Raw genomic sequence first — 23,083 nt, 5'->3', positions numbered from 1 at the left:
CAGGACGCATAGACATGCGCTGGAACCAACAAAAGTTTGACAACTTGGCTTCTACCCTTGCCCGCCGATATCGGAAGGTAAAGACACCAGTTTTCCCTTATGCAAAAATGCATAGCGATATTGTAAAATAAAATATTAAATGTTCATACCATATATATTGATAGTCCACGTATATACGAATATACTGTATATTTAATTAGTGTTGTATGTGGTTTTCTAATAGTGAAGGTACTTCACAATCCTTATCAACAATTGTCAAAGTTGTAGGCGTTTCCCTCATTGTCATTTATGTTTGAAGGCCAAAATAGCCCTGCAATGCCAGTTGCATAACCTGGAGGCCATGAAAACGGTAATGGACATCTCAGACAGTCAACTGGAGAGGTGGATCTTTGATGTCAATGAGTGGGCAGAAGGTAGGATATACTGTTTTATACTGTTTGATATGGTGCTTGATGTATCACTTCTGACTAAGCTTGGCTGCAATTCCAAAGAGGCTCATTGTAATCGTAGTCAAAGAGCACATACTCTGATTGCTGATGACGTGTGGACAAGATTATCCCCATGGGGACAATAAAGAACCTAACTATACTCAAATTTAGCTACAAGTGTAGCCTCTCAGTTACAGAGAAATATGAAAAGATTGTTGAGGCTTTATTTTGCTCATACACCAAAAATATTTTTTCATGGAATCAAGAAGCATATTTCTTATCTCTTCATTTCTTCCTCTCAGCAACAACATCCCCAAATGATGCTGATGTTGCCGCTGTTGCCAGCCCAATAGAGGAGCTGGTGGCAAGTGTTAAGAGGAGGTCCCAGCGTCTTTATAAGGACAGTGACGGATGCAAAGGACGTGCCCGAATCCGCCGAAAGATCAGGGAGGAAAAAAAAATCTTAAATTCTGTAGTGGAGAAGTATAACACCTTGGTTCCTAATGCAGAAAAACTGACATTGGACACCATTCTATCTGACGAGATTGTTTGGCCATGGCAGCTTACACACGGTGGTATGTACACAATTCCGTTGACTTTGTGAAATAGTCACATAGTAGGACAAAATCTGTCATGCCTCGATTGTAACCCCAGAAAATATTGAAATACTAATCTTAATTACAACCGACTTATGTTTCATCTATGTATTTCAGACTCTGTAGATCTAAGGACAAAGAGGAAGGCGTTCGACATTGTGATGGCAGTAAGGAGACTTGAGCAGGAGAAGAGGATTCTTATTGCAGAGATGAACAAGCATTGGAAGTCTCTTTGCACCCGTGCAGACACCCTGAAGCAGATGTCATCCCAGCTTTCTAATGTGACATCAGGTATGTATTTGTTATACTTGGCATACATTACAATGTTTCTGAATGTTTCTGATTAATAGAGGCTCAATGTGTTTTAACATGTAAGGTGAGACGTGGGGCCTGCTTCAAGATGGTATCCGAGGTCTACAGAGCTTGACGATGAAGAACAAGGAAGCAAGCAACAGCCTGGCAAAGCATGCAAAGAAATGTTATGTTCAAGTTCTGACTGAAACCGAAATTAACTTCGATAGTGATTCTGAGGAGTACCATACCAGCAGTGACTCTGAGCAAGACTAAACATGGCCAGAGTCCTTTTTTATGCGGTTGTGTGCTGGGGAGGCAGCATTAAGAAGAGGGCCGCTGGGACAGGTTGGTAAGGAAAGCTGGCTCTGTGTTTGGCATGGAGCTGAGGTTAATCATTTAACAAACTGAGGATAATTTGCAGTAGCAGTCTTCTGTCATGCTCAAAAACGAGGAGGTCATTTGTCCCCAGGGCAAACCAGCAACTCAATGTCACAGAAAAGGTTAGGGGAGAAATGGACTTTTCAGCATGAGTCTCACCCTGCGCCAACCATCACATCACTTTGTCTATTGTCTAGTATCCACTATCCATTTCACTGTCTTACAGGCTACATTAGCCCCTCTACACATTCTGGGCTGTGGTCCCAACATTTACCCCTGTTGGCTTGTATAATCTTTTTTTTATTTTTTATAAATATATTTAAGTTTCTGTTGTTCTATTTATTTGATCTTCTTTGTATTGTTTTTGTTAAGCAATACTATTACACTCTTTTTTTCCATAGTCATATTAAACATGCACAGCTTTGCACTGATTAAATCCCTGCAATGTTTACTTTTGCACTACCACCACTGCAAATCACTCCATAGCGGCCCATCATGTATCACAGGGTCAGTCCCTACCAGGCCTTTGTAATCACTCGACATGCTCTTCACTTTTTGCATTTGTGATTTTTGTTATGTGTCTGAGCTATGTGTGTTGTTTTTGTATAAGCTAATAAATGCCTAAAATGTGGTGTGTCGTCTTAAGTACAGTGTTTATACTAGGGGGAAGAAGACATTTCATCATGACAGTTTCCTCCATCTCCTAGATACATCTTACATGGATACACAGATAACATTTATTCATGAGATCATATGGTTTATATGTATTTCTTTAATGTTATTATTTCTGTCTTATTGCCAGGGAAGCTGGATTGCTTTGTTTATTGATATTTTTAGAACTATAATGCTACATCTATCAACATTTATTTAGATGTTATCATGGTATTCATTACATTATTTTAATTATGTCATTTCAGTATTATTATTGGTGAAACATTACAGTATGCAGTCAGACAGAACACTACAATGTGGGCTGAGCGGGTCACATATGAATCCCATATCCCTCAATGCAGGTCAGGGGGTCTTTAACGCCAGTATAGCTTCAATGTACATATTTAATCAGTGGTTTTGTCACCAGCAACAACACTTTGCTCAGTTTTGAACTTTTCGAGTGTAGTTGAAGCCCATTCACAGCAGACAGCAGAAAAACAGAGTCGTCGAACAAGTCCACCCACCCAGCCCGGAAGAACTACAAGTAACACTAGCTTTGTAACTGTGTTCTGTGGGTGTCTCTAGTTGAAGTTGTAGTTTCAAAATATATTGGTATATTTCTCATAAGTAGAAGTTGGCAGTGTAGAATTTTGGATATACCCTGTTTTTGGGGGGGATGGGGAACACACTGGTCTCATCAGATTTTAAAAATTGAATCGTTAAATAAGTCAAAATAGCTTATTACCACATTTGACAGTGCTTACAGTGGTTAAACATTGGAGACCATATCTGCATGACAGCTAAGGTCCAGAGCTTTCTATAAGAGCTGGTCCTATGTGTGTAGCACATTCTGTTGCTAAATGACAAGCCTGTACAAACATGTACTGGGTTCAAGGTTCAGAGCAGAGGTCAATAATTCAAATCAGGAGTAATGTATCCTCTTCAGACTGACATATGTTACTGTTGAGGTTTGAGACCTTTCCAATGATGTGCTTGCTATAGTCCTATGACAACGTTTACATTTTTACATATAATCATGAAGCCCATTTTGCAGGCGATAGCCTCCTTTATTGTCCCCAGAGGGATATTTGCCTTGAGTTCAAATACTTCACACATAAAACTTAACATATTATTTTATCATACATCCGACATATACTTACAATAAAAAACAACATAAACAAAGTGATATGTAGCCAGACTGAAGCACATCAAAGCCACAGTCTATTGCTCATCTTTCAACCTACACACAACCCTATATGCATTATGTCATGAAGCTATTGCACAACCGCTGCAGCCTTAAGCAACATTATTAAAATGTTTAATTGAGGTAAATTTAAATTAGGCCTATAGTTTAGAAATATTTAGTTTACATTGGGATCCCCTATATCTTATGCCTGAGGATAAGAGCTCATACTTGGCATGGAGAATAAAGATAGAGTAAGGGTTAGGGTTAGAATAAGTGGGGACTGAGTGTATTTCATGAATAATGCAACATTTTCCTGACAATTAAGACCAGAGGCCTTTGATCATGAAGACATAGGCCAGATTAAACAGCACATCAGGCCACATGTGGCCCACCTTGCACAGCCAGGCCTTAGATTTCCTACCACTGTCATAGGCCTTAGTAAACCGCCCACAGTCAAGTCACTCCGGGGTGACCAGATTGATGTCCTCAGTGTCCTGGCACGTTCCATATTGTCAGGGAAACATAGGAAACCTACATCTCCCTGGTTTTATGACAAGAAAACATTAGACTTTTAAATTATATTGATGGTCAGGCTGGAAATGTTCCTGGCTTTAACGATTTCTCAGGCTCATGTCTCCGGTCTTTCTGATCTCTGAAGTCTGATGTCCTTATGCACATAATGTATGTTGATTGTTGACACAGAGGATGAAAAAATTATTTGTGTGAATTCAATTCACTTTTTTGTCATAGTTCTTTCTTGACCTGAAAAATCATACAAGCCTACAACTTTGCTTTTTTTGCAAAAAAAACACAAAAAAAACCCCACCAATAGCCTACTTTTATAGCACTTTCATCTCAATACTGATTATGATGTTGTAATAAATTAAATAGCCTACTGCAGAAATTTAAAGAACGCACTTCTGCGTTTAGACAAACAACGCGCTTCTCGCGTACATAAAGAACGCACTTCTGCGTTTAAAGCCACAATATGTAACTTTTTTGCTTTAAAAATAGCAAAAATCACTATATCTATGTTATATATATTTTTTAGTTGTGTACTTACATTATCCCGACTGTTTCCAACAACTTTCAAACCAGGAGAAATGTGTAATTTCATTCGAGAAACGTCCCGTTTCTTTATTTCCGTTTTGTCGCCGTCAATGGCGTCATATCCGCGTTGTCCCTGGTTTCCGCTCGTACTGCCATGGCAACCAGAGCTATGAACCAGAGCCCTCTGTCATCAAACTACGCCTTTGTTATTGTAAATAGGTTAACGACCCCTAGTGCCGAAAAATTCCATACTGTACATTTAACGCGCTTCTCGCATACATAAAGAGCGCACTTCTGCGTTTAGACAAACAACGCGCTTCTCGCATACATAAAGAACGCACTTCTGCGTTTAGACAAACAACGCGCTTCTCGCGTACATAAAGAACGCACTTCTGCGTTTAACGCGCTTCTCGCGTACATAAAGAACGCACTTCTGCGTTTAGACAAACAACGCGCTTCTCGCGTACATAAAGAGACAAACAACAGACAAAGACACTTTACTTCTCAACAATCACACTCCTTGCATTCAGACAGACAGCAGACAAGACGAGCACTCTCTCCTGCATGCAGACAGACAAAACACTTAATGCATGCTTTTTGTTCTTTTTGTAATCGTTCTTTTTGGTGGGGTCTCTTATCTAAAGCCATGACCAATCAGACGCCTGCCAGGAGCCGCACAAAACAAATATAAGCAAAAACTGCTTACCTCTTTTTTATGGTGCACCTTTGTTTTGTGAGGCCTCCGCCAGCACGCCCTCCCCAGTCACCTCTTGTCTTGACCCCTTTTCCACTCCTGGCTCGGGCTTCGCCAATTATGTTGTGGCAAATTCATAGTTCCTTCTTGGCTCAGATCTCAAAGAAGTTTCTCAGAGTCGAGGTTCCAGGTCAGAAGAATTAACTTTATTGAACAAACAATAAAGGAGAAGCCGGCTGGCCATCCGGACATCCAAAGTTACATTGGCCAGTGTTCATGTCTTATACTTTTTTCATATCATCAAGTCTCCAATAGATACTCTCAAATCTATCTCTTCCCCTCTGTCACGCCTGGTGACCTTGACACAATTAGCTCTATTGGTCAAACATCTCAAAACCTTACATAATGGTGTCCTGTTTCATACAGTATTTTGACACCTTGCATTTCTTATGCATACTGGGTATTTTTCCATTCTCTCATCCTTTCCAGACCTATTTTTTCATGCTTGTAATTTTTCATTGCATCATACTTAGACATGAATCAAGGGAAAATTCTTCAACAATATTAGCATAGACGCCATTCTTCTTATGATGTAACGAGTACATCAGGATTTATGGGAAGTGTTCCCGGTTCCGGCTGACCTAATCTATGTAGCTTAACATTGAATTATAAAAGTCTATAATGTGTTAGGTGTATGCTAGGTCAAAGAGATGTGTTTTTAGTCCAGCTTTGAACTGACAGAGTGTGTCTGCTTCCCGGACAATGTTAGGAAGACTGTTCCAAAGTTTTGGTGCTACATAGGAAAAGGATCTACCGCCAGCAGTTGATTTTGATATTCTAGGTATTATCAACTGGTCGGAATTTTGAGATCGCAATAGACGTGAAGGACTATAATGCGTTAAGAGCTCGCTCAAGTACTGCGGAGCTAAACCATTTAGTGCTTTGTAAGTAATCAGCAATATTTAAAAATGTATACGATGTTCAATAGGGAGCCATTGCAGTGTTGACAGAACAGGGCTAATATGGTCATACTTCCTGGTTCTGGTAAGAACTCGAGCACCTGCGTTTTGGACCAGCTGTAATTTGTTTATTAAGCGTGCAGGGCAACCACCCATAATAGCCATAATAGACAAGTCCACACAGTACCTCGCTTGGAGCTATGCGCTTCAGTTCTGGCGGTAGAGCTGGCAGAAATGCTACTAAATGAACTTGACATCGAAATTCACAAAGTGAAATACTACACTGACAGCCGAGTAGTCTTAGGCTACATCAACAACACCAGCCGAAGGTTCTATGTCTACGTTGCCAACCGTGTTGCTCGCATCAGAAAGTCATCTGAACCCAGTCAGTGGCACTTTGTGAACACGGAAAGCAATCCTGCCGATCATGGAACACGGCATGTGCCAGCTTCACTACTGAGTTCTACCAATTGGTTTACTGGTCCTGACTTCTTGAGGAAAAGTGATGGAGAGTGTCCTGTGCAACCAAACAGCTTTCAACTTGTTGAACCTGCCACAGACACTGAAGTCCGCCCACAAGTCTCAACATTTGCAACCACAACTGTGACAAAATCGCTCGGCTCACACAGGTTTGAGCGCTTCTCCAGTTGGAAACGTCTTACACAAGCTATCGCCAAACTCATTGAGAAGGTCAGATCTATCTCAAAAGCTCCTGAGTCAAATGAATCAAAGATGGACGCTCTAACACAAGCAAAGTTAGTTATTGTACGAACCGTTCAAGGAGAGACATTTGAAAAGGAAATTAAAACTTTGAACAAAGGAGAGGACATACTAAAACACAGTCCACTGAAGAATCTCAATGTGTTTTTGGACAAAGAAGGACTGGTGCGAGTAGGAGGACATGTGACCTCTGCTGAAATAACTCAAGAACAAAGCCAGCCCATCGTTATTCCAAAGAAGCAGCACATTGCTGCTTTGCTGGTTCAGTTCTACCACGAACAGGTTGTGCACCAAGGTAGACACATTACAGAAGGAGCCATCAGGTCTGCTGGATTGTGGATCCTTGGAGGAAAAAGGTTGGTGACAAATCTTCTCAACAAATGCACAACCTGCCGCAGGTTAAGAGGAAATGTACAACAACAAAAGATGGCAGACATTCCAGCTGATCGTCTCATCCAAACTCCTCCTTTCACACATGTCGGGGTGGACGTGTTTGGACCATGGAACATCAGCATCCGCCGGACAAGAGGTGGAGTGTTAGAGAACAAACGCTGGGCAGTAATGTTTACCTGTTTAGTCACACGAGCAGTTCACATCGAGGTAGTTGAGTCCCTCTCCACTTCAAGTTTCATAAATGCTCTCAGAAGGTTCCTGGCCATAAGAGGCCCCACAAAGCTCTTTCGATCAGATTGTGGAACGAACTTCGTTGGAGCGTGCAAAGAGCTTCAGATAAGTTCAGAAGATCCAGAGCTTCAATCCTACCTCAAAAATGAGGCATGCACTTGGAAATTCAACCCACCTCACTCCTCTCATATGGGAGGGGTGTGGGAAAGAATGATCGGAGTGGCCCGACGTATTTTGGAGGCTATGCTGCTGAAAGTTCACTCTCCAAATTTGACTCATGAGGTACTTGTGACGCTCATGGCAGAGGTAACAGCCATAATGAATGGTCGTCCTTTAGTACCTGTGTCATCCGATCCTCAACAACCCGACTTTCTGACACCAAGTGCCCTTCTCACTCAGAAAATCTGTCCCGTCTCTGTTCCACCTGGAGACTTTGATCCTAAGGACTTGTACCGTAAGCAATGGAAACAGGTGCAAAGTCTTGCCAACTCATTCTGGAAACGATGGCGAGAAGAGTATCTTGCAACGCTTCAACCAAGAAGAAAATGGCAAGCAGATCAACCAAACTTAGCCATTGGTGACTTTGTTCTCCTAAAGGACACTCAGGTCAAAAGAAACGAATGGCCTACTGGACTTATTGTGGACACTTATCCTGGTCGAGATAAGAGAGTGCGTAAAGTAGATGTACGAATAATTAAAGAAGGTACTGCTAAGGTGTACACAAGACCTATTTCAGAAATTGTGTTATTAGTTAAAGGTTAATAGTGTTATAGCAGTATACCAGGCGGGGAGTGTACTGCCCCCTTGTGGGAAGAGTTATTTGTGTTTTGAGTTTCTTGCGTTTTGTCCACGCAGAGCTTCCGTAGTTCAGTGATTCTCCTAACAGTCCCACCCACAGCAAGTCGAACTCCAGAGTGTTAAAGTCTGTAATTATTATTTTTGGTCCCTAAAAAAGATCTGTCTGTAAGTATTTGTTTGATAGTGATCTTAGCTTCCTTTAGATACCAAATTTAGTTATTTTAGCATGTTTTCAATTCGTAATTTGTAAGGAAATATGTGGCGCTAGTATTGTTGGCTTCCCTATGGCATTTTCCATGTATATTGGCATTGTGCTAATCGCTCGCTAATGCAATAGTTTTTTGAGGGTTTTAGTTTATTCTAAGTTACTTATTTTATATTTGCATTGTATATTCACCCTATTGAGATTGTAATATGCATTATCTTTGTTTCTGTATGTTACAGTTTTACAGTCTTTCCAGTAAAACACACCAACAGAGCAAGATGCTTCCTGGTTCTTTATTGGAGATTGTTAGCTATCTGTAAAGCTAGTTCACACACACACTAGTTAAGGCAGAATACACATATAAACATTTATTAACTCGCACATCAGTTGTGGTAAACTGAAGCTCAAGCTTGTTCGCTTCACATGTGAAAACCAATGAGGTTCATTCTTGAGTTACGCAGCAGAAAGAACCAATGAGGTTCAATCTCGTGCTACGCAGCACGTTTGAGCTTCTTCTAGCATCAAGCAGGTTCGGTTGTGCTTCTGTTTACTGATCAATGTTTATAATATGTGAATAAAAGCCTAAATTAATTCTGTTCATCATATCAAGCGATTGAGTCTCTTCAGAAAATTTGAAGAAAAAAAAACGCTCTATTCATACGGATTAGTTGCACGATCCCTTTATGAACTTTTTGAAGCATTAAAGTGATAGTTGCATGGCTGTCAATGGGGGGACAGAAAGTTCTCAGATTTCATCAAAAAGGTCTTCATATTCGTTTCGAACATGAACGGTTTGGAACGACATTAAGGTGAGTAGGCTAATTAATGACAGGATTTTTATTTTATTTATTTTTTCATTAATTTTCATTATCAAGATTGGTATTATTTCAATAACAGTTCATTGTACATTGTACTTTTTGAAAAATATAATTAATATAATATTGATGTTTTTTGTAGACATCCTAAAGATTTCCCACCTGTGGCATTTCACCTCTCTAACAAAACTTCAGCTGGATAATAATGTTATTGAGAGGATTGAAGGGTTAGAAAACCTCACTAATCTGATCTGGCTGGGTGAGTACAGACTGTCCGACTGATATCAAAAACATATCCGGAGTATCTCCAAATACTAAGCCAGAATTCTTATATTCCTTAGATTTGTCATTCAATAATATTGAAGTGATTGAAGGACTGGACTCTCTTGTGAAACTTGAGGACTTGAGTTTGTTCAACAACCGGATTTCTGTCATTGAAAATCTGGATGCGCTGCAGAACCTGAACATCCTCTCTATTGGAAACAATAGCATTGCTCAACTGGATAATGTAAGCCAACAATATTTTAGAGGATACATTTTTAGAAAATGTGGAATCCCAAAAGGATGAAAATGAGTCTGACTCCAAAATATGCAGCCATCCACTAATTAATTTCCAATATTCCAATTCATGAGTGTCACTCAAACATAAAGCTGAAGGAAATCATATCTGACCCTGCAGGTGCTGTACCTCAGACAGTTTGAGAATCTGCGCACTCTCAACCTTGCGGGAAATCCCATCTGTGATGAAGAGGACTTTAAGATATTTGTGGCGGCATATCTCCCAGACTTGGTCTATCTGGACTACAGACTGCTGGATGAACAAACGGTTAGTGAGACATTTCTCATATCATATTTTCTCATATAATTGCAGTTGCTTGGCTTCGTTTTTCAGCTGACCACTTGTGAAAAAGAAAGAGAATATTTCCTATTATGGAAATATTATACTTTGTAAGAAAATATTTAAGTGCAAACTGAATGCAATGTTTTCTGACACTTAATTGCAATTTAAATTAAAATTAAAAATTTAAATCTATAATAAATGAAATTAGCTGAACTTTTCTGACTTATTGCCTAATTTCACAGACAAGGTTTAAGCTAGTCCCAGACTAAAATGCATGTTTGAGCTTTTTTAACTAAAAGCAACTTGCACTGATATATCTTAAAATATGTCAGTGCCATTGTTTTGTCTCAAGATGCACACCAGTAATGTTTTTTTTATATATAAGGAACGTTTATAAAAGCTACTTAAATGCCCTAATGGAACTAAGGCCTAATCCTGGCTTAATCTAAACCCTGTCTGTGAAATCAGGCATAGATCTTTATGCAATTTCATAATTACTTCTATTTTCTTGAGGTTTACTGCCGAATAAACTGACAAGCATTAACACTCCTTAAAATAAAGTTTTTGGTTTTTGCAGCGAGAACCTGTAAGTGATCAGCTCTTAAAATAACCATTATTTTTTCTTATAGTATAAAGAACATTTTAAAGTTTCTTCATGGAACCATCGATGCCAATAAAGAACCTTTATTTTTAAGAGTGTAAACTAAAATATACTGTTATGATCTCTTCTGAATCGCAACAAAATAAGGGAGTCACCACACACCACAGCCAATTAATAAGTGAATTTATTTATCAGTATAAGATAGAACAACATTAAAGATCAGTATAAATGGTAATCAGTGTGTCAGCAGATATGTGCAAAGGTGTAGCATTTATGAAAGACAACAGTCCAACCATTCTCAGTCCATGAAACCTCCAAAAACAACCATCCCAGAGGAGATGGATCAAAAGGCAGCGGTGATCTCCCATATCCCTCACATCTCATGAGTTCTCCGATAGCCTCTTGACACGAGACCCAAGGTACAGCGCAAAGCGAAAACAGCCCCAATCTCTGCACAAAAACAGCCCCACGCTCCCATCTCTTTTATAGAGCGTCATGATTACATTCAGGTGTGCAACCACTCCCTTCAGCCAATCACCTGCAACTCTGAAATAACGAGTTACACACTGAAACCGTCACAATACTTTAATGTTATTTCTATTGAAAAACGCATTTAAATATATTTGGAATTACACACTTGTAATGTTGAAGTTGCAATTTAGTACATTTAAAATATATTAACTTTAAAATGTCATATTGAATTACACACTTCAGTTTAAATTATAATCAAGTACTTTGCATGAGCTTTAAAATGTTAGTCAACACATAAAAATAAGCGTACTTATTTAAAGCATGACCAATAAAATGTTTTGAAATGTACTTCAAAGTAAAGTTTTCACTTTACATTATTGCAAAATGCACTTTTTAAAAGTTGACTTAAGAAACATTCATGAAAGTGAACTCTCATTAAGTGCATTCATGTTATATTATCTGCAAGTAGTTTTGTAAAATATATGAGATTCGAATTTCACAAACAAGCATCTTTTTTTTTTTTTTGTCCTAATGTTCTGTTCATAATTCATATTTTTTGCGCCTACATATAAAGCGTGAAACTGTCTTTGCAAAGTATCAGTATGCTGTAGAAGAAGTGCAACACAATGAGCTCCAGGAGCAGGAGGCAAATAAGGCTCAGAAGATCACAGACGAGGAGCTTCAACTACACAAGGTAACCAACATCACCATGCCATCCATCTCATTCAAGTACAAGAACACTGATCTTAAATGCTCGAGGTTTAATAAGTCAGATTTACACTACAGTGTTTGAAACGCTGCACTGTATTAAAATCTTCTTAATATATACTCTTCTTGACAGTAATGGATAAATATTGCTTCCTTCTTTCACAGGACGCATTCGTGGAATACTTAAATGGACCTCAGCTTTTCGACAGCATGTTTGCTGAGGATCCTGATGCAGAGAAACTGGCTCTCCTCCCGGGAATTGACACACTGCTGGAAACATATCCTTATTATGAATAGCAAAATATACAAATCAAACCACAAATGAAAGCAATACATTATAATACACTCTTAAACATAGGGTTCTTTTTTGGCATTGAAGTTTCCCTGAAGAACCTCTAACATTCATGGAGCTTTTCTTTAGATTAGATGTTATTTAGATTTTTAAAAAGCTCTTCAAACTAAGAAAAAAAAAGGTTATTTTAAGAACTGTTTCCTGAAAGGTTGACCAACCATTGAAAAATGGTTCTTCTATGGCATCACTGCAAACTTTTGGAACCTTTATTTTTAAAGAGGACCTATTATGCTTTTATATTTTGAGCTCCTCATGATAATAACTTTTAGGGCAAATATCAAAAATATCATTTACGTCTTTTAGTTTGTCAAAGTGCCGTTTTTGAAGTGTGCACATGTGCAAACGTGCTCTAGTACGTAAGAAGGAGCCTATGACTGAATCTGGAAATAAAGCAAAATAACTCTTAGTTTAAATATTTGTCCTCAGATGAGAACAAATCTAGCATTGATTCGATCTCAAATGGATTAATTAAAAAACGTTATTATTCCACCATGTGCGTGACATCATTAAAAACGTGGTTGAACGACAAATTTCCGACAATACAGTTTCAGGGAAACTGTCGTGACGATCTAGTTGATTTCTTTAACAATGCATCGTACTCTGGTAGTTAAACAGCGAGTTATGTCGTTGTTCGGGAAACACATCCCAGTGTGTTGCTGACAGATGCGGAAGAGAGGTGCTGAAACAATGTCAAATATGTTTTAAAAAAAAGTGTTTTTTGAACATTCAAGCATGAAAACCTATTCTAGTAGAGCCCAAAAGCAACAACAAGACTGTAAAATGGCCTCTTTAAGAGTGCAGATGAGGGAACAGCTGTTAAAAAGGACACTAAATAATCAATTTACCTTGACAGTCCATTTACATTTAAGAGCAAAATGGAAGCTCTATGTGTGCAGATATTTGTAGCGGGTTTGGGTCAGCTTGCTCAGAGAACGGCTGAGGTGGAATCCTTTTCTACCGGTTCCCATGAGGCAGTGACTGACAATCAGCGCAAAGCAGCGCAAATAACAGCTGACTTTGAAAACTTCAGGAGACAGGTTGGTTTCTTCTCAGTCACACAAGACAACCTGTTTCTGACCAGTTAAACACATCAAAACGCTCACAAATTAAATTCTGTTCTATTGCAGAAGATTGTGGAAATGCAACAGATCACAGACGCCGATCTTCTTGAAGCTCACATCACTTCCTGCCATGAACAGGCTGAGCAGTTCTCTGAAAACCTTACGAGTCTTGAACTGCAACTGGTGGACCAACTGGAGGTCAGAATAAAAATACCTATATTGTTAATGTAATATTAATTACGGAGCATATAACCTAAACGAGTGGAAATTTTTTCCCCTTTTTTTTTAAGGACATCTTCAAAGACTTTGAGAGGAACATCTCAGACATGGTTGGAGGGTTCATTGAAAATGTGCAAGGGATATATCCTTTATCCAACAAAGCAAAACAAAAATACTTTTATTTTATGGGCAAGGCTTCTTTAACTCTGACACACATTCGCAATGTGTCGAGACCTGGAGAACCGGCACCATGAACAACAGCTTGTGATTGCCTTGGCAACACTGGAGAAGGTGGTCAAAAGCGAGCTAGAGGAGAAAATACCGGATGATCTGGCAACGGTCAGTGGAAAACTGTCTTCATGATCACTTAATTTGTGTATAATTATGAATAATTAAGAAGTCAAAAGCCATCGTAACTACATGCCAGACACTTAGTTTTAGTATTGACTGATCCTTCGTCCTCATTTCCTATGCTGCCCTGTAGCTCTTGGTAGATAAAGACACAGTGACCAATGCAGTCAGTGCTTCTCACGACACCCACCTGCAGAAGATTGATGACAGGGAGGATGAGCTACTGGCACGGGTCAACAGCTGGATGAGCAGTCTGCTGAAATCGGTACTTGATTATGAACACACTTCCTGTGAACTCCTTAACAATATTATTATATCACGTTGTAGCCTACCATGCAGCTGTCCAGGATCAGAACAACCTTTTATTATTAAATAAAATGTAAATCTTTTTTGTTTGTGTTAATAGATACACAATGATGAGGTGAAGAGGAATCGCAAGCGCATCTCAGAGATCCAAAACTACATTAGTTTTGTAAAGGATGAGCTGGAGGACATGGCATCATCTGAGGACAATTAAAATATTTCTCTTGTCAGATCCAGAATATATACAGTTAGGTCCATATATATTTGGACACAGGCACCATTTTTTTTTTTTCAGGTATTTACCAAAACATATTTAAGCTATAGTTATTTAATGGATATGGGCTGAAAGTGCACACTCTCAGGTTTAATTTGACGGTATTTACATCCAAATTGGAGGACGGGTTTAGGAATTACACCTCTTGAGAGAGCCACCCTCCTTTTTCAAGGGACCAAAAGTAATTGGGCAATTGAATCAAAAGCGATTTCATGGACAGGTGTGGGCTATTTCTTCGTTATTTCTTCATCAGTTAAGCAGGTAAAAGGTCTGGAGTTGATTCTAAGTGTAGTATTTGCATTTGGAATCTATTGCTCTGAACCTACATCATGCGTTCAAAGGAGCACTCCATGCAAGTCAAACAGACCATCATTAGGCTTCAAAAACAAAATAAATCCATCTGAGAGATAGCAGGAATATTAGGAGTGGCCAAATCTACAGTTTGGTACATTCTGAGAAAAAAAAGAATGCACTGGTGAGCTCAGAAACATAAAAAGGCCTGGACGTCCACGGAAGACAACAGTGGTAGATGATCGCAGGATTCTCTCCATGGTAAAGAAAAACCCATTCACAACATCCAGCCAAGTGAAGGACACTCTCCAGGAGGTAGGCGTGTCATTGTAAAAGTCTACAATCAAGAGAAGACTTCACGAGAGCAAATACAAAGGGTTCACCACAAGGTGCAAACCATTCATAAGCATCAAGAATAGAAAGGCCAGATTAGACTTTGCCAAAAAGCATCTAAAAAAGCCTGACCAGTTCTGGAAAAGCATTCTTTGGACGGATGAAACTAAGATCAACCGTACCAAAATGACGGGAAGAAAAAAGTATGGAGAAGGCTTGGAACAGCTCATGATCCAAAGAATACATCATCTGTAAAACATGGTGGAGGCAGTGTGATGGCACGGGCATGCATGGCTTCCAGTGGCACTGGATCACTGGTGTTTATTGATGATGTGACAGAAGACAGAAGCAGCCGGATGAATTCTGAAGTGTATGGGAATGTACTGTCTGCCCAGATTAAGTCAAATGCAGCAAAGTTGGTTGGATGGCGCTTCACGGTACAGATGGACAGTGATCCAAAACACACTGCAAAAGCAACCCAGGAGTTTTTTTAAGGAAAAGAAGTGGAATATTCTGCAAATGGCCGAGTCAATCACCTGATCTCAACCCGATCGAGCATGCATTTCACTTGCTGAAGGCAAAACTAAAGGCAGAAAGACCTACGAACAAACAACAACTGAAGAAAGCTGCAGTTAAGGCCTGGCAAAGCATCACAAAGCAGGAAACCCAGTCTTTGGTGATGTCCATGGCTTCCAGACTTCAGGCAGTCATTGCCTGCAAAGGATTCTCAACAAAATATTAAAAATGAACATTTTATTTATGATTATATTAATTTGTCCAATTATATTTGAGCCCCTGAAAATGAGGGTACTGTGTAAAAAAATGGTTGCAGTTCCTAAAATGTTTACTTGATATTTTTGTTCAACCCCTTGAATTAAAGCTGAAAGTCTGCACTTCAAATTCATCTTGATTGTTTCATTTGAATTTTATTCTGTTGGCATACAGAACCAAAAGTATGAAAATTGTGCCTGTGTCCAAATATATATGGACCTAACTGTATATATATATATATATATAGCTATGTATATATAATAAACAATTTTTGCTAATTTTGTTGTTGATAAGTATGCAGCTGTATTATCTTTGTTTTGTTTATTACATTTTGAGATCATCAGTTTTACAAGAATGTTGTAGGGTTTGTTTTTGTACTTTATGCAATGCTTCCATCTACAGACGAGTAAAGAGTGCTGCAGCAATTCCATTTGTTGAGAGAGAGAGACACCTCTTTATTTATGCAAAAAAAAAAAAGAAATTCTCTTTATTCTTTTCCTTTTTTAACCAAAAGTTTTTGGTTTTTAAAAATTCCCCCTTTTTTTTTTCTTTTACAATTGAACAAGAAACATCTCACATAAAAACATCAAATTCCAAGACACTCCAAAAACTAAAAACATTACATTACATGCATATATTGCTTCACAACATATTTAAAAATTACCTACCACCATTTTTAAACATTCAGAAATAGGTTTTCCTCATGATCTATAGTACACAACATTCCACTTAAATGTTTCCTTAAAACTATAACCAGATTTTTTGTCAAATTAAAATAAACAAACTCTGCTCTGATCCTTGAAGTCACAAAACCTCTCAACATTCTCTCTGGATCAACAAAAGCTTCTTCTTTTATCATTTTTTTTCTTGTTACCCAGATTGCCATTTTGGTTTCCGCTATTAAAAAATGTATTATACCTATTCTGCTCTTTTCAGAAGCCTTATACTTCAGTCCACAAATAAAACCAGTGTCATTAAACTCTTCGCCTAGTTTTTAAATCCAGTTTTCTAATGTCGGAAAAACACCTCTCAGTCTAGAACAATATAAGAACAGATGATCAATTGATTCTTCTAAATCACAAAAGGGACATTTCTTTTCTACAGTGGGATCAATATGTGCCACGTGTCTGTTCGTAGCTACTGCCCAATGTATAATTCTCCATTGTAGATCTGCAGTTCGTTTTTCAATGGGAGATTTATACAATGACCTCCAGCATCTTCTAGAAGAGTTTGGCCCTAGCACACCTGTCCACTTTGTTTCTCTACTGTCCTTCAGAGCTGATTGGTGAGCGACTTTTACACAAGTCAAATACAAACTTCTTTGAAGCCTCTTTGAAACCATGCATCTCCGGAGTCTTAAAAGTGAGCATTTATTCTTGTCGTGGTTCTTCTTCCACAAAAGCTGAAACAATAAGATCAGGAAAATTCTCCTCTTCGTTCAAATTCTCTTCTCTTGACTTCTGATGATACGCAGAAGGAAAAGATGATACGATCTCATCCATTGCATGTTTCATGAATCTGACGGACTTAATTCCTGTCAGAATATTCATTTCCGTTGGACTTTTCCACTCGTCGTGATGTTTTAAGTCCTTTAAGTCCATCCAGCTCTTGCCATTGTTTTCTGCAGGCTTTTTGAATTAAGCACTTTTGCTTGAAGTAATGGATTATTAAAAAGAGGTTCCTTGTTTATCCAGAATTCAGAATCAGACCATTTCCTTTTCACTCGAAAATTTGATGTCCATGTTTTCAACATTGTTTTATAAAAAAGCTTCTTTCAAGAAGCTATCAAAAAGTGTCTTTCAAGTCCATTTCTGTCAGATTAATTAAAAACAAATGTAAATCATTTTTAAAAACATCAACTTTATGTAACAGTTTCAGTCCAGCATGTATTTGAATATAGCAACTTCTGTGCTGTTTGCAGCCTAAAGGTTTTAATTCTACTTTTAATGTCTATTAAACGATTAAATTGTTTGTCACCAAAACTCTTCCCCTATATTAAGAAATGATACACCATATCTGAAAAAAGATGTGCACTAGTGACAGAAGAAAGTATCTAGTGAACTGTGACTGTGCTTCTCTAACACACTTTTTCATATCATTTAATTTCATTCATGAGAAGCTTATTATTATAGATCTTTAAAAAGCCTAATAAACCACATTCAAATATCACAGTGACTCATTTAAAAATATATATTAGCATGTATTAGAAATATATTAACTACCACTGATTAACACTATATTCCACAAAAAAATAAAGAAACGGATACATTTTTAAATTGTTGTATTACAGTTTTTCTCAGTCGATTGGACACATTTCTCTAAACTCAGTTCATTGCTCTAAAGTTAACACACTCTTATCTTATAGCCAAACAGTTCATGAAGCTCTGCATTTTATTATTAGTAAATACTAAAATCAAAACTACAGGTGTGTTCTCTATTGATTTCATAACATATTCAGCTAGACACACAAATATACTAATGAAAATGCATTTTATCGTAAAGTTCTTAATGAGGAGTTTTGATTTATTGTTTTTTCCCCTATCCCCCCAAAAATTATACACAATACACAAATATGCAGCAAACGTTTGCAGTACTGCGATCACTCAACTTTATTGATCACGGCTCTGATTTACATCTGGACAGAGAATTTCACACAGAATATATTATTGCGTTTTCAATTTGTGGACGCATAAAATGTGACAATCCAAACGCAGCACGTTTGAGCTTCTGCATGAACCAATGAGGTTCATTCTCGTATTTCGCAGCACATTTGAGCTTCAGCAAGAACCAATGAGGTTCATTCTCGTATTTCGCAGCACATTTGAGCTTCAGCATGAACCAATGAGGTTCATTCTCGTATTTCGCAGCACGTTTGAGCTTCAGCAAGAACCAATGAGGTTCATTCTCGTGTTACGCAGCACGTTTGAGCTTCAGTAAGAACCAATGAGGTTCATTCTCGTATTTCGCAGCACATCTGAGCTTCAGCAAGAACCAATGAGGTTCATTCTCGTGTTACGCAGCACGTTTGAGCTTCAGTAAGAACCAATGAGGTTCATTCTCGTATTTCGCAGCACATCTGAGCTTCAGCAAGAACCAATGAGGTTCATTCTCGTGTTACGCAGCACGTTTGAGCTTCAGTAAGAACCAATGAGGTTCATTCTCGTATTTCGCAGCACATCTGAGCTTCAGCAAGAACCAATGAGGTTCATTCTCGTGTTACGCAGCACGTTTGAGCTTCAGTAAGAACCAATGAGGTTCATTCTCGTATTTCGCAGCACATTTGAGCATCAGTAAGAACCAGTGAGGTTCATTCTCGTGTTACGCAGCACGTTTGAGCTTCAGCAAGAACCAATGAGGTTAATTCTCGTGTTACACAGCACGTTTGAGCTTCAGTAAGAACCAATGAGGTTCATTCTCGTATTTCGCAGCACATTTGAGCATCAGTAAGAACCAGTGAGGTTCATTCTCGTGTTACGCAGCACGTTTGAGCTTCAGCAAGAACCAATGAGGTTAATTCTCGTGTTACGCAGCACGTTTGAGCTTCAGTAAGAACCAATGAGGTTCATTCTCGTATTTCGCAGCACATTTGAGCATCAGTAAGAACCAGTGAGGTTCATTCTCGTGTTACGCAGCACGTTTGAGCTTCAGCAAGAACCAATGAGGTTAATTCTCGTGTTACACAGCACGTTTGAGCTTCAGTAAGAACCAATGAGGTTCATTCTCGTATTTCGCAGCACATTTGAGCATCAGTAAGAACCAGTGAGGTTCATTCTCGTGTTACACAGCACGTTTGAGCTTCAGTAAGAACCAATGAGGTTCATTCTCGTGTTACACAGCACGTTTGAGCTTCAGTAAGAACCAGTGAGGTTCATTCTCGTGTTACACAGCACGTTTGAGCTTCAGTAAGAACCAGTGAGGTTCATTCTCGTGTTACACAGCACGTTTGAGCTTCAGTAAGAACCAATGAGGTTCATTCTCGTGTTACGCAGCACTTTTGAGCTTCAGTAAGAACCAATGAGGTTCATTCTCGTATTTCGCAGCACGTTTGAGCTTCAGTAAGAACCAATGAGGTTCATTCTGGTGTTACGCAGCACATTTGAGCTTCAGTAAGAATCAATGAGGTTCATTCTCGTATTTCGCAGCACGTTTGAGCTCCAGCAAGAACCAATGAGGTTCATTCTCATATTTCGCAGCACGTTTGAGCTTCAGTAAGAACCAATGAGGTTCATTCTCGTATAACCTTTTATAAACACGCATCAGAAACGGAGAAAAATGTATAACACTTAGCACCTCTAGTGGACGTTTCACCCGAAAAGTGCAGGGAAACGTACCTGGAGGTACGTATTTCAGGTTTTGCAAAAATGTAGGCAGAGTAACGAATTCCTTTTGAATAATGTCCGGAATATCATTCCATAGACACCTAAGACTTTTGTAATTGTAATGTATTGTATGTTGTATTGTACATAATTTGTTAATTGTAATGTATGTTTATGTGCAGTGCAGTACGAAAATGTTAACTTTAACACCTGCGTACACAGTTTGGAATAACACAATAACCATAACGCGTTGTTCATTATAAAATGTGGGATTATGAATTATATTGAGAACGTTGTACTTTGAAAACATGCCGTAATGTATTCATCGGGAAGCGTGCTAGCGATTTGCAAAGATTATTATAAAGATTAATATAAAGGTTAATAAAACGATACATGAAAGCATTGCTGTTGATCGTGGGGAATATTCCCTTCGAAAACAAAACTCAGCCACTGATACTTCAGATTTAGGAACATCAAAATGACTGCTGTGTTCCTTATTGCACCCAAGAACAGAACATCACAATCGCTTAGACGCCATTCTGCTCCAGCGCATCAACAATGGGGGACTATGATGACAGCTCGTTCACGAGCGAGGGCGGGTCTGTGTTGAAACGCTGCTGTCATTAACAATCGTGGGAGGGGCGTCCGACCGTGTGACGTCACACGGTCGAACGGCTTGATTTGAGATGGGAGAACATATAAGAAGATAAATAAAAATAAAAAAACACTGGATGGATTTTTATCATTTTATAATGGTTGTGTACAGGCACTGCCAACACACATTTCAGTACAATCAACTTGTAAAAGTGCATGTACCATTATATGACCCCTTTAAAATAAATGTAATAATGTTAATATTATGTTAGATAATTGTGCAGTTGATCTAATATATGTAATAGTCCTTGCTACAGAAACATGATACATTTAACTATCATTTCAGACGTGATGCTGGAGAATGAGGAGAGTGAAGAGGAGAAGAAACATCATCATGTCAAAACTGGAGCTAAAACTCGCTCACAGACTAAAAGTATTTCTTTACTGAAAAGAAAAGACAAGAAATGTTTAACTTGCAATCAGTGTGGGAAGAGTTTCACAAACAAACAGAATCTCAAGGTTCACATGAGGAGCCACACTGGAGAGACACCGTTCACATGTGCGGAATGAGTTTTAGACAACAAGGACACTTTAAGACTCACATGAGGATCCACACTGGAGAGATACCGTTCACATGTGATCAGTGTGGAAAAGATTTTAAACAAAATGCTCACCTAAAGATGCACATGATCATCCACTCTGGAGAGAAACTGCATGAATGTGATCAATGTGGTAAAACATTTTTCAGTGCTTCAAACCTGAAGATACACATGACAGTTCATTCACAGGAGAAACCACATTCATGTTCTTTGTGTGGAAAGAGTTTTTCACGTCTGTATAATTTAAAAGTTCATCAGAAAAAACACACTGGTGTAAGAAATCACATGTGCTTTGAGTGTGGGAAGACTTTTGTTACAGCTTTTGTGTGTGTGTGTTTACATGCAAACTCTTAAAAAATTTGTATTCTCCCTAGGGTGCCACTGTACATCTGGCAACCAGGACTACAGAGGAAAATTAGCCACTGGCTAACTCTGGCATGTTACAGGCATACTGTTGTTAATATGCATTGTCCTGGTAAATAAATAAATAAATAAATTAAATAAAAAAATAAAAAAATAAAAAGCTGAACAATTAAAACTGCACCAGAGGATCCACACTGGAGAGAAACCTTACAAGTGTTCACACTGCGATAAGACATTCAGTCAGTCAGAGAACCTGAAAAGACACGAGAGGATCCACACTGGAGAGAAACCGTATCACTGCACTGCATGTGGGAAGAGCTTCACTCAATCATCTTCTCTACTCAGTCACACAAAGAACTGTGTCTGAGAGTGAGTGAGAGTGAGAGTGTGTGTGTGTGTGTGTGTGTGTGTGTGTGTGTGTGTGTGGTGTGTGTGTGAGTGGTGAGAGTGAGTGAATGAGTGAGTGAGAGTGAGAGAGAGAGTGTGTGTGTGTGTGTGTGAGTGGTGAGAGTGTGTGAGTGGTGAGAGTGAGTGAGTGTGTGTGGAGTGGGTGGGTGAGTGAGTGAGTGAGTGAGTGAGTGAGTGAGTGTGTGTGTGTGTGTGTGTGTGTGTGTGTGTGTTGAGAGTGTGTGTGTGTGTGTGTGTGTGTGTGTGTGTGTGTGTGTGTGTGTGTGAGTGTGTGTGTGTGTGTGTGTGTGTGTGTGTGTGTGTGTTTGAGTGGTGAGTGTGTGTGGAGTGGGTGGGTGAGTGAGTGAGAGTGTGTGTGTGTTTGAGTGGTGAGTGTGTGTGGAGTGGGTGGGTGAGTGAGTGAGTGAGTGAGTGAGTGTGTGGTGTTGAACCAGTGATTGGAGCTCAGTGCAAGGTGTTAACAGTACAGTTCAGTACTATTGTTCTGACTCCTATCAGTGTCAGTGCTTTGTTAATGTTATGTAGCGACATCTGGTGGTATTTGGAGTCATTGCGCTTGTAAGGAGATCGTCAACAGGTGTACATGCAGACTGCTCCACCACCAGCATTATTTGTCTATCCTTGGAATAGATCCATCAGTGAGTATGGTCGCTCACAGTTGTTTTAAGTAGTTAAAACATGTGTAGACGTTCTACTACTGTTGTTTAAAAGCATTTATTTTCAGTGAAAATCTGGTTAATGCTAATCGTGATGCTAACCGCTAGCATGGATTTAGCTGGGCTATATACAGAGTTAGTAGGCTGTTAAGCCTCATTTATGATTATTCATT

The 23,083-nt window shown here is 38.9% G+C and overlaps 2 protein-coding genes across 2 annotated transcripts; both read left to right on the top strand.

The window, feature by feature from the left end:
- Window positions 1–14: 14 nt before the first annotated feature.
- LOC309491770 (uncharacterized protein) lies at window positions 15–2,327 on the top strand (the record flags this gene model as incomplete). The annotated part of the gene is made up of 5 exons (XM_082190808.1): window positions 15–77; window positions 299–413; window positions 731–1,003; window positions 1,142–1,315; window positions 1,401–2,327. 5 exons carry the CDS (start codon window positions 15–17, stop codon window positions 1,589–1,591), a joined length of 816 nt encoding a protein of 271 aa, XP_082046934.1. The 3' UTR covers window positions 1,592–2,327.
- Window positions 2,328–6,968: 4,641 nt separating this feature from the next.
- Window positions 6,969–16,953, top strand: LOC309491772 (uncharacterized protein; the record flags this gene model as incomplete). The annotated part of the gene is made up of 12 exons (XM_082190809.1): window positions 6,969–8,283; window positions 9,541–9,657; window positions 9,740–9,906; window positions 10,078–10,224; window positions 11,886–12,005; window positions 12,185–12,299; window positions 13,236–13,408; window positions 13,499–13,630; window positions 13,723–13,795; window positions 13,869–13,990; window positions 14,136–14,267; window positions 14,409–16,953. 12 exons carry the CDS (start codon window positions 6,969–6,971, stop codon window positions 14,517–14,519), a joined length of 2,724 nt encoding a protein of 907 aa, XP_082046935.1. The 3' UTR covers window positions 14,520–16,953.
- Between the last annotated feature and the right edge of the window lie 6,130 nt (window positions 16,954–23,083).

This window comes from Leuciscus leuciscus (genome assembly GCF_965113295.1).
Source record: "Leuciscus leuciscus genome assembly, contig: HAP1_SCAFFOLD_550, whole genome shotgun sequence".
NCBI lineage: Eukaryota > Metazoa > Chordata > Actinopteri > Cypriniformes > Leuciscidae > Leuciscus > Leuciscus leuciscus.
Note: the sequence above shows the minus strand (reverse complement) of the source record. Positions and strands in the feature narration are given on the sequence as shown.